The following is a 10822-nucleotide window of genomic DNA, read 5'->3' on the forward strand; positions in this document are numbered from 1 at the left end:
CAACCGCGCGTTGGTTGGCGGCCCACGAGCTGGCGGCCCCGTCTGCTGCTCAGCTCAAAGCCCTGGAGGTCGCCGGCATGCGGGCGACCTGTGGCGCTCCATGGCCGGACGCCAAGCGCAGCTGGAGGAGCGGCTTAGCATGGCGATATGGCGACAAATCCGCCGCCGCCGGGAGTGCGTCCTTCCTGCTCCGCGCATGAAGATGAAGCAAGACATACTGCTGCTGTGCTCCGGCGCGAGTGGACGCGGACAGAGGGGACAGACGGCGACAGTACATGCGCAGGCCGGCCGACGAGCAGCGTGATGCTGCCCTGCAGAAATGCCTGGCCAGCCTTCCTGCAGATCGAGGGCGATCTGTAACCATGGGCGAACAGGCCCTCATGCTAGCCCAAGCCCCGCCATAGCACGGTCGGATATCGGAGAGTTTGCTAGGGACGCTCTCGTCCAAAGACCACTGGGCAAGCCTCTTTTCCTCGTCTCCCTCGCTCCACTCCCGGCGCAAAGCCACACCCACCTGTCAGGAACCTCATCTCCCCAAACGCGGCCTGGCTCGTTCTCCAGTTCCCTTCCTGCCCTCGCCCGCCGCCCGGCCCTATTATTACTCTGCTCGCCGCCGTGGCGCGTTGGCGCTTCCTTTTGCTCCCCTCTGCCTGATGCTCCTCTATCCCAATGTGGCTTTTTCCGCGCTCACTTCAATCCCATCACTCATCTCGTCACCACACTCCCGCCCGGGCACGCCCATCCGCACACCCCCCCACTCCAGCCCTAGGAGCTGTTCCGAATCCGACGCCTTCCCTCGGCAACAGCGAGCGACGTCAAGCCTCTGTGTCTGCGCGTCGCCGCCTGTGACGCCGCCCGCCCTTAAGTGCCTGCCGGCCGCTGCCCAATGGGACCACGCCTGCTCGACTCTTTTCATTGAGGGCTTTTACCAGGACCATTTTCTTTGCCTGTGGGCCCGGTACGAGGTTTACAAATATAGCAGGACTGTCGCACTTCCGTCTTGACTCGGACCGAACGCTTCACTTCTTTCTGCACCTGCTCCATATCGTCCTGTGCGCGACGAGACTCCAGTCGTGAAGAACGCCAGCGCATCGTAGGGCTATCAAGTGGCCGAAACGTAGGCGTTGAGTTGTCTGAGACGATCCCTTAGACCGGCCTGCTTCGTCGCCCGACTTCGTTTGGGCTTTGGAGCTGCGTGCAAGGACTGCCCTACCCGCGGAGCATTGTACCTGCTGCAGCTTCAGCACCGCACCAGCCTCGCTCAGGGTCCTCCTCGTTTCTTTTGCCGACGGCCGTGCTGTCAGGATCTGGCGACGTGTCTTGGTGGCCCGCCTTCGCCGTCGTCTTCTCCAACATTTCCCGATCGGGACGCCGCCCTCCGGGTTTTGCCAGCAACGCTCACCAAACATCCTCGTCGCGGCGGACCGAGGATATCCTTGCGGGCTCACGCGCGGCAGTGAGGCTTCTGCGCCCACTGCGTTTTCGTCAGGCCTCGGGCTCCATTGGCTGCGCAAGTGATGCGCCTGGGCGGTGTTTATATCCATTCGTCTGGAGCTTCGAGCATTCCCATCCACACAAATCGGACGTCACTCCTCGCCCGCCTCCGGCCTCTCTGTCATTCGCATATCGAGTATCCGTCCTGACACGCGGTCTGCCGCCCTCTCTGACTGCCTGCCCCGCCCTGCTCCCGCTCCTCCACCGCTCCGCCGCCACGTCCGTCTCTTGCGCCCGCCCTCCAGGACCTCGGACAGGCCTCCAAGCTGGCAAACTACGCGACGCCGCCAGTGTCGCCCCTGGGGTACCGGGCACGCGAACCGCCCTTCAGCGCGCAGCTCAAACGAGGGCCGGGTGGGATGGACAATGAGCGTCGGGCACGGCAGAATCCCCCAGGTTACGCGAGCCAGCACCAGCACCAGCAGGGCGCGCTGCTGCAGCCGCAGTCCTCATATCCCGTGGTAAGCGCATCCGACCGCTTCAGGCAGGCGCCCTTGACCGCGCCGCCGCCGTCGTCCGCCGCCGGCTCGGGAGGCCGCACCAGCTCGCAGAGTTACGGTTACGCTTACGGAGAAGGCTCACAGTTCGTCGGAGCGGCCATCCAGCCGGCGGGCGTGTCGTACGGCGCACAGGACTATGCGCCGCCCGAGCAGCAGCCGGCGCGCGCGTCGCAGCAGTATCCGCAATACGGGCAGAGCGTCCTGTACGGCGCGCAGGCCGCCGCGCCGGGCTCCGCGCAGTATGAGCCCGTACAACAGTACCAGCAGGGCCGGGACTCGGCCATCGAGGTGCTGGGCACCGGCTTTGGCGTTGCACAACCGCAATACTACGCCGGCGTGCCCAGCGAGGGCGGCCCTACGAGCGCGCCTTCCTCGGCCATCGCGCCGCAGAACGTTGCTCCCCAGTATCCCCCGCTCGGATATACCCCCCAGGCCCCCGTCGGACGCGAACCGCTTGCGCCCGCCTACACCGCCGCAGGCATGACGGACCCGCACCCCGCGACCTCCCAGCCCGGATACCCCCAGCCCGGCTTCGGCGAGCCCCAGGGCGGCGCCGGCAACGAATACGACGACTTCTACAACAACTACCAGACGGAGCTCAAGAAGACGTTCGAGCACGTCCGCGACTCGCGCCTGGCCGAGGCCGCCACGCAGCTGTTCAGGCTGTCCGACTGGCTGCTCCACTGGGCCGAGACACTAGGTGAGTCTCCTCGCGGCGCGCGACGGGAACGAGCAGCTGAATTGACTATAGGCCTAGTGCGCGACGACGAGGCCCACTACCAGCAGCGCCTCAGCCTGTGGGAGGAGTTCAACAACTGCTGGCTCACGCTGCTGCAGAAGCAGAAGGACATGGTGAACGACATGGTCAGCACGGGACAGCGGCCGCAGCCGCCCCAGACGGTCATCGAGTACGACTTCCTGGAAAAGATGGGCACCCAGCTCGTCAAGAACTGCGACAACATGGAGAAGCACGGCCTGGTCGACTACCAGATGGGCGTCTGGGAAGAAGAAATCGTAGCGAGTCAGTTCGAGCCTGTGGAACTCCCCAAAGTTGTCTACTGACAGTGGCGCAGTGCTGACCTCCTGCCTGGATCAGCTGGACGAAATCAGCGGCGGCTCGTCTTCGCAGCGACCCTCGGCCTCGACAGCACGAAGGCGATGATGGAAGCACAGTTCAATGACGACGATCCCTCAGTGCCGCCCGTGAATGCCGTCCTCATGGCGCATGGACGCAAGCCACCTCGCCTATTCTATTCTGACTTCGTCTGCGATACCCCACCCTAATACAACCCTCTCCCGACTGACGACGCCATGTTTTCCGCTTCGCTATCACGATTCAATTCTTATGTACACTTATTGAACGCGCTGCGCTTTTGTGGATTTATGCTTGTCCCTTTTCCTATTGCTACGTGGGGGTATCAGCGGGCGTCAATGCGGCGATTGGGAACGAACCCCCCGAGACGACACCCTGCATGCTAGTTTCCTTGCGTTGAGTGTGCTTTGCATCCTTCGAGTCTTCTGCTGCTTCGAGGCTGCCTGAGCCGGAGTTGCACACCGCCATGTTTTTCTTTTCACGCCCCCAGGTCGCTGTTGTCTCCGCTTTTGGGCTCTTTGCATTAGAGGGATGGTTAGGCTAGTCAAGGCATTGGGTTTTCGGAGGCCTTCCGGTGTAAGATGATGTGGAAAAAAGTTGGCAGGGGTTTTGGCTGGCGCGTTTGGCAAGAGCATGGCATGGCATTTCGGATTTTGGGCTTCTGGTTGCTTTTGCGGTCGAGACCGCTAATACCATTAGATGGGCCGGCGCAGGCGCCGGTCGGGATACCGCAAGGGAAACGTAATGATTTATGTGGAGGCATGGTGGAAGGCGCTGCGACAGTGGACATGGATGTGTGTGGGGAACGGCCGTTCCAGCCGTCGCAAGCTTCCGGTGAGGTTCGGCGACGCGGCAGGAGATGGAAAGCCACGAGACCAAAAGAGCAGGTGTTTTGCGATTATTGGGATTGGGCGTCGACGGCAATTCCACCAGCCGGCTCCACCCAAGGCGCTTCGGGCAAAGCTACAGCTGTCAGGAACGGTCGGGGCTTTGCTGGCACGGCCGCACAGGGAGCGCGACCGAGGGAGATGGTTGGGCTGTGGGGTCGGGCACCAACAGAGCCCACTGTATTAGACTTGCCCTCTTTGTAGCATATAGAATCTTAGATGCTTGAGCACAATTGGCCGTCGCGGAATGGCATAGCTGGAGATGGTGTGGTGTGTTGGCTCGGACGCGACCTCCTGCCTTGTGTCACATGGAGGCGCGGCTGCTCTTGCCGAACAGAACAGGCAGGGATTGCGGCACTATCTCGCCTCACCCTTCCACCTCCTCTCCAACACACACGCCCTCGCACCCTTGCGGACAGCCTCACATATGGCCGCGGCCTCCACCACGGTTGCTTTTGCCCGGATCAGGGCGTCGAATGGGCATCGCCGGCAGCCATGCTGGAGGGCGGCGCGAGTCAGCGAGTCAGTCACGATGTCTGAGATGGTGGCTTGTTTCGGGCATTTCTGGCGAAAGAGAAGAAAACCCAGGTACCAAAGCCGTGGGAGACGATCGACCCGGAAGGCAGCATGCCAATGGCCGCCCTCGATTCATCACATCTCGTCACTTTGCAGCGCGGGCGATGGCGCGGGGCGGCTGCGTTATGTGCCTCGCCTGATGCGGACGTCGATCATATCGATGGCGTTATAGCTGCAGCATCTCGCTCGACATGGGGATAAGAATCGATACACCCGTCAGCTGCACGAGGAATCCAGTCCGCGAGTCTTCGCTCCTACTCGCCTTGCCACCATGCTTTTCACGGGGTGGATGGGTCGCCAGGACTCTGTCCCGCGCGCCCCCCCCTTCTGCCACACCTCGCATCCAATAGGTACGAAAGGGTCAGCGCGGCTTACGGCTCATTCCAGGACTCTCATCATGCGTGTTTGCTCCTTTCAAGCTGAAGCCGCTATCGCGCCACCCCGACGCCGGGATCAAGTCGCGATGCTGTCAGCGACCGCCAATAAGCGTGGGTCCTGGCCTAGGGAGACGAAGTCCACAGCCGGTCGTCTCCGACGTCTTGGGAGCGCGCACCGGAACTTTGCAGCTTGACGGAGACCGCACGCCCTTCCAGGCGCACCCGCCCAGAACGCGACAATGAAGGTTTTCGTCAAACGCAGGTTATTGTATGCAATCCGCAAAGGAAGAAAGACTTTCGGACCCTTTGGGATGTGTTTTTTGTGTGTCAGGCGTAAAGCGCCCTGGCTGCCACGACGCAAATGAGATTGCGATCTCACGGACCCCCTGTCCGTAAGCAAGGGGATACGGCGAAAGCGAACCTTGGAACTCTGAAGGAGGCAATTTCGACCTTCTTCCAACACCCTCCTTTCTCTCCTGATTTGATTTGTGTAAAAAGAAATTACGCAGCGTTACGAGCGGAGGGTGAATAGACACGCTGCAACCTGACTACATTTGCGATCATCCTCAGAGACCCGAGTGTCAGGCAAAGGTTACAGTCTGTCTGCATTCCATCTATCCTTGAGACGCAAGGGCTGCAGACCTGAGTTCGCGTTTGCAGCCAGGGCGCGATCCCTCAATTCCAACTCGCTGGCGCCAGGTGGCAGTCTTGATTCGCTGTGCCGCGTTGACAAACACAGGAGGATTCGGTGGACGCGGAACAGCACTATTCTTGGATGGCATTCGTTCATACTCACCCTGGTACTGTTGTTAGGAATCGAACGACAATGGCAATAATAGCCGCAGTGTCACCTACATCACCGGAAAGCCCCGCAGCTGGAGAGCAGTTTAGAATTCAGCGCACGTCTACTCTAGCGTGGCAGCCACGGAAGCACCTGAGGCTCTCTGTCCCTGATCCGTGGCGCGAGGCAGGTTGTTGGGATTGTTTTTCCTGTTTCACGTTTCCTCTCCCCCCTGAGCCAGTCTGTGGCCAAGGAACAACTCCTTGCACAAGGTTGCACGATACCATATCATGAGGACGCCTTCCGGCTTTCTGGTACTGACATCTGACATCTGACGGGCTACCGCCCACGCGGTACCACAAGAGGCCGCCTCGGCGCCTTCCCCGTAGTGGCGACAAAATCCGTTCACGTTACCCCTCGCTAAGTCGCCATTCATCCTTTGAACGTTCCTCAAGGGCCGCGTGAGACAGGTCGCGCCATAAATATCGAATTACGACCCGAGGCCGGACTTGTATAACGCACGAGTCTACCACCGGGATTGCTTGAAAACGTGCTACATACTGCATGGCGACTATGGCCCGCAACGGATATCTTCTCCCGCCATGCTCAGCCCACCAACCTTCAGGAGGCTTGGCTAACATCGATTTGAAGCATATCTCTTTGTCCTTTTACCTTTTTGATCATCGCATTGTGTCGCCCCTACTCTACAATGCTGCCACGTCATGAAAAGGGTTTCCTGGAACTTGCCGAAATCTTCGTCCAAGGTGTATAGTCTTTTCCTCTAACTTGTACCCGTGAGCCAAAAATCCGTATGCAGATGCTTTCTCCCACAATGCATTCCTTTCGTCATATCTCTGCACGTCTTGACCGTTAAGCGTTTCATACGTGCGCTCTTCTCCACGTCAGGGTCATAATCTGAACTTCGAACCCAGCTTACTTCACGCCGAAATCCTCCGTCATACGTCAGCACAGACTCCGCCTGTTCGAAACGTCTCTGATCCCGTTCCCGCTGACAGTTCATGCAGGCCAGCGCGGCTGAGCCCGGTCCGTGCCGTGCGTGGAACCTCATCCTCGTTGGCCCGCATGTCTCGCTCTCCGACGAGTTTGTAGAGTGCCAGGACCCGCGCTCAGAGTTCCCGGATATCTGGGTCGGGGAACGCGGCTTTGCTGCATGGATGATGGTCTAGAGCCTCGGGATTCTTACGCTCGTCCTGAACATGGGCCCCGTATGTCCCTGGCTGACTAAGATCACAAGGGAGTGTTGCTGACCGATTTCATTCAAGGTTGCTCTCACGGCCTTCTTTCTGTGCAACCAAGACCAATCCCACGACGGAGACGCCACTGCGCTAGACATGTCTCACATACCTCAGCACGTGTTGCTCCAGAAGACGTACACGGCGTGAGCATGCAGTGCCGATTCTCCGGCGATGACGATAGTACCCAATAACCTTCTCTTGCCGTCAGTCTTGTTTGACCGAGCGAGGGAGAAGGGGAGAAAACAGAGCATGAGGCTAGACCACTAACTACGAAAGCGGGCTTTGTTCTCCGCCCGCTCTGACAGAGCGATGTAGTGAGAAAGAAGAGTTTTCAGTAAGCACGGTTGAGTATCTTAGCCGGACGTGAGGATGTGGTACCTGGCGATAAACATCAACGCTGGCAGTTAGAGTCTAAATGCATTGACGTCTCTCGTCTAAGGAGAGAATGAGTGCGGATGCGCGTTTGTCACGTTTAGGTTCCTGAGCTCACGACTCGAGACCGACCGACATCTTCCTTCGCGAGGTTGGTTCAAGAGCACGAGGAGTTGGTTTACGTACGGCACAAGGTATGCCAAGAAAGGGGTGGAAGCAGTCAACCCAGTCTCATTATTCCTGTAATATCCATCTACTCGCCACACAGTCAGTCCTCATCTCATCTTGTCCTGTCCCCTTCCTCTACGGCACATATTTGCTTCTCCACCTTCTCGCCCCCCTCGTCACCCCCTCCCTTCCAAACCCCCTCTCCACCCTCCCTCTACCTAAACCGCACTTTCTTCCCCCTCCCCCCACCGCCCGCATATCTGCCTCCCGCATCTCGGCCCAACACTCTCTCCTTGCTGTCGAACGTCGGTGACGGAGGCTTGAGAATGCCCTTCAGCGGTTCCTGCGGCTTGTCGTCCTGGGATCGTCAGGCTTTCAGTCCTCAATCAAATCTTTCGGGTGCGTGCGTGCCGGGGGTGGGTGGTGGGCGCACTCACTCACTCACCTTTCTCTTCGCGGGCTGCGTAGAGCGCGGCTGTTGGTAGCGCAGACGCAGCGTGAGCGTGGGCGTGCCAGTGCGCTGGTTGGGTCTTCTTGTTCTCTTCTCCTTTCCCTCTAGCTTTCTGATTTTCTTTCTCTTTCTGCGCTCCTCATCCTCCCCATCCTCCTGCTCCTCCGCAACAACAAGTCCACTCCCCCCATACCACCGCCGACAATTCGCACACGTCTCCCGCAGGCACGGCGCCTCGTACGTCACGCTGTGCGGCCCGTAGTGGAACGCGCGGCCGGGGCGGAAGGAGCAGCGCTTTGGCGCTGACTTCGGAGACGGGGCTGGGGGTTTGGGTTTGGGTTTGGGTTTGCGGGATGAAAGGGATGAAGGGATAGGGATAGGGATAGGAGTAGGGGTAGAGGAAGAGCTGGGAGTATAGGCGTTCCAGATGTGCTTTGGGAAGCGGAGGATGAGTTTAGGAGCAGCAGCAGTAGTAGTGTGGCGAGGGTAGGGCGGTGGTTGGGGAGTGGTCATGTTGGTGGCGGAAGCGGAAGCGGAAATGGATTTGCTGGGGCGTTGCTGGGGTCGATGGGGTTGATGGCTTGTCATTACGTTCGAGCTTTGGGTTGGGTTGTTTTAATCTTCGCGCTTCTGTTCTGTGTGTGTGTGTTGGCAGGTTGTTTGCTGGTGTTGTGTGCATTATTTGCTCTTTCGGGAAGTATGCATGCATGCGTGTTGTATGCTAATACCATTGCTCGCACATAGATGGATGAGCTAGACTGAATTGAAAGCCATTGTCTGCGTTCTTTTCTTTGTTTGAGCATCTGTCTGGTGGACGGGCGAGCTATTGAGCGGTAGGAGACAAGACTTGTCAAGACAAGACAAGGAAGATAGTATAGTACGGCGGTAGCGTAGCGGATAGGTAGGTGCTCCGCTTTTGTTACATGATGAAGGCTAAGTGTGGGAGTGTCAGTCACGAGAGGGAGGAATAGGCAATGACGCAACGATAATGGTATATGCACGCAAGTATAGATGTACGACTCATCTGCTATATGCCGAGGCGAATATTATAACAGCTACCTCTACAACACACATCTAGCTGCGCGAGGATGCCACAGAATCCGCAAAACACTGATCCCAATTCCCACCGCCCCTCGCAAAGCTCTGGCTCTCCACAAACGCACTCAAGCTGCACCGCCCCGCCTCGTCGCTGCCGCAGAACTCCAGCGGCACGACGCGATCGTTCATGATGACTCTCACGTACTCTTCCTGCGCGTCCTCACAGCTCAGCTTCTCCACGTACATGCGTGCGGCAAACGGGACGGTCCAGGCCGCCGAGAACCCGTTCGTTGCCGTGGTATCCTCGATGCTGGTGTTGGACAGCGGCGTCGTGCTGTTGTACAGGCCCAGCGCGGCGAAGATGGCGCTCATGTCGTTGTCGTGGCTGAAATCGGCGTATGCTTTGCGGTCCAGCGGGAACGTCGCGGGATCCGCGTCCAGTGTCTGATTCGTGTTCGTGTGGTCCTGCACGGGTGTCTGGGTCAGCCGCGCGAGAAGCTCGTTAACGTATCCAACGCCCTGCGTCGGGCCGAGCGGGTTGCCGTTCCCGTAGCCGTAGTACTTGCCCAGGCTCTGGTAGTAGTCGTACTGGTGCCACTCGGCCTCGGTGAAGAGGCGGCAGAAGTCGGAGACCCGGGCGGTGGGCGAGGAGAGCGTGTCGAAGGGGCACATGTCCATGAGGTAGATGGTTTCGGCGGTGCTGAGGTTGGTGCCGAGCTTGGAGTTGACGCGGGCTTGGATCGGGGGGACGAATTGGGCGATCCAGATGTCCTGCGCGGCGTCGCCGATTTTGTCGGCGGGCCCGGACTCAAAGGCGGTGCAGATCTCGTGCGAGAGGGTGTTGTTGATGCCGGCGCCCTCGGGGATGGTGACGTCGATTGAGGCTGGCGACGACTGCTTTGCCGCTTGAGCGTAGCCTTGGAGCCACTTGTTCGCCGATTCGACAACACGGTCTTGCCCGGAGGAGCGCACAAATGGCGCATTCTCCTTCAGCAGCTTCTTGTATCTTTGGTAGAAATGCGCGCCCGAGTTCACCATCTCTTGCCGCCCCGCATCCGTCAATTGATCCGCGCCAAGCGTGTATTTGTAGTCCTTCAAGAATGCGAACTCGTCCGGGAACGCGGTGCTCGAGTTCTGTATCAGCGCGATGGTCGCCCCGTAGGCAATGGTCTTGCCCATGGTGGGGTCTCTTCCGCCATGTCGCGAGAGGACGCTGGCAAAGCTCACGGAGCAGCCTTCGGGAGCGTCAACGTCGACTTCGGACGGGACCGAGAACCAGAGGGCATACTGGCCCCAGAAGTGGGTGATCTCGGGGCTGCAGCGATAGCCCTCGTCGATGGTGTCGCAGGACTTGTTCGTCGTCGGCGCGGCGAGCGACCTTGGGAGGATCAATGTGCTGAACAAGAGAGCCGCAACGAGGCGGAAGCGCCTACCTGTCGACGCCATAGATGGTGCCGAGTGCAACGAGCAGCACACCACCCAGTGTGTAGCAGAGGCACTTGAAGCTCGTCCGACGTTGCTCTCTTCGGGACTTGGAGGGCGAGTCGGGCAGCTTCTCGCTCAGCGGCAGGAGGTCGTAGTCCTGCGCCCGCGGCCCTTTTATCCTCTGCCAGGTGCGCGCCATCATTGCAAGGGCAATGGGCAGGGCGGCGCGGGCCTGGCTCCGTTGCGGGTCAGAGGGACGCAGAGAGGAAGGTGTTCATGAATATCGCCGGCGGCCAGCAGGGTTCTGCATGACGCCGCTAGCGGTGCAGCCGGGCAATTAGGAAAAGAGCCGGCCGCACGTGCATCGACAGCCCCAAAGCGACTTCGGCGTGTTTCGACGCGAG

General features: G+C 59.4%; 6 protein-coding genes across 6 annotated transcripts; 3 read left to right on the forward strand and 3 right to left on the reverse strand.

The window, feature by feature from the left end:
- Window positions 1-894: 894 nt before the first annotated feature.
- Window positions 895-1702, reverse strand: BU26DRAFT_183941 (uncharacterized protein). Its single transcript, XM_033820419.1, has one exon. The coding sequence runs from the start codon at window positions 1542-1544 to the stop codon at window positions 1020-1022; it is 525 nt and encodes a 174-aa protein (XP_033676259.1). The 5' UTR covers window positions 1545-1702; the 3' UTR covers window positions 895-1019.
- A 151-nt stretch (window positions 1703-1853) lies between these two features.
- BU26DRAFT_441085 (uncharacterized protein) lies at window positions 1854-3156 on the forward strand (the record flags this gene model as incomplete). The annotated part of the gene is made up of 3 exons (XM_033824435.1): window positions 1854-2694; window positions 2731-3015; window positions 3068-3156. 3 exons carry the CDS (start codon window positions 1854-1856, stop codon window positions 3154-3156), a joined length of 1215 nt encoding a protein of 404 aa, XP_033676260.1.
- A 256-nt stretch (window positions 3157-3412) lies between these two features.
- Window positions 3413-4259, forward strand: BU26DRAFT_183910 (uncharacterized protein). Its single transcript, XM_033820418.1, has one exon. The coding sequence runs from the start codon at window positions 3669-3671 to the stop codon at window positions 4176-4178; it is 510 nt and encodes a 169-aa protein (XP_033676261.1). The 5' UTR covers window positions 3413-3668; the 3' UTR covers window positions 4179-4259.
- On the forward strand, window positions 4057-5005 carry BU26DRAFT_183951 (uncharacterized protein). The gene has a single exon (XM_033820420.1). It carries the CDS (start codon window positions 4237-4239, stop codon window positions 4720-4722), a length of 486 nt encoding a protein of 161 aa, XP_033676262.1. The 5' UTR covers window positions 4057-4236; the 3' UTR covers window positions 4723-5005.
- A 2713-nt stretch (window positions 5006-7718) lies between these two features.
- BU26DRAFT_586400 (uncharacterized protein) lies at window positions 7719-8653 on the reverse strand (the record flags this gene model as incomplete). The annotated part of the gene is made up of 2 exons (XM_033834653.1): window positions 7950-8653; window positions 7719-7862 (listed from the first exon to the last, which is right to left on the reverse strand). Exons 1-2 carry the CDS (start codon window positions 8541-8543, stop codon window positions 7719-7721), a joined length of 738 nt encoding a protein of 245 aa, XP_033676263.1. The 5' UTR covers window positions 8544-8653.
- A 262-nt stretch (window positions 8654-8915) lies between these two features.
- Window positions 8916-10702, reverse strand: BU26DRAFT_183963 (acid phosphatase). The gene has a single exon (XM_033820421.1). It carries the CDS (start codon window positions 10437-10439, stop codon window positions 9030-9032), a length of 1410 nt encoding a protein of 469 aa, XP_033676264.1. The 5' UTR covers window positions 10440-10702; the 3' UTR covers window positions 8916-9029.
- Window positions 10703-10822: the final 120 nt, after the last annotated feature.

This window comes from Trematosphaeria pertusa (assembly GCF_010094035.1).
Source record: "Trematosphaeria pertusa strain CBS 122368 unplaced genomic scaffold BU26scaffold_25, whole genome shotgun sequence".
Lineage (NCBI taxonomy): Eukaryota > Fungi > Ascomycota > Dothideomycetes > Pleosporales > Trematosphaeriaceae > Trematosphaeria > Trematosphaeria pertusa.

Excerpts from the sequence above, each read along its gene's own strand:
- BU26DRAFT_183941 (XM_033820419.1), bottom strand. The coding sequence starts at position 1,544 with ATGGATATAAACACCGCCCAGGCGCATCACTTGCGCAGCCAATGGAGC.
- BU26DRAFT_183910 (XM_033820418.1), top strand. The coding sequence starts at position 3,669 with ATGATGTGGAAAAAAGTTGGCAGGGGTTTTGGCTGGCGCGTTTGGCAA.
- BU26DRAFT_183963 (XM_033820421.1), bottom strand. The coding sequence starts at position 10,439 with ATGGCGTCGACAGGTAGGCGCTTCCGCCTCGTTGCGGCTCTCTTGTTC.
- BU26DRAFT_183951 (XM_033820420.1), top strand. The coding sequence starts at position 4,237 with ATGGTGTGGTGTGTTGGCTCGGACGCGACCTCCTGCCTTGTGTCACAT.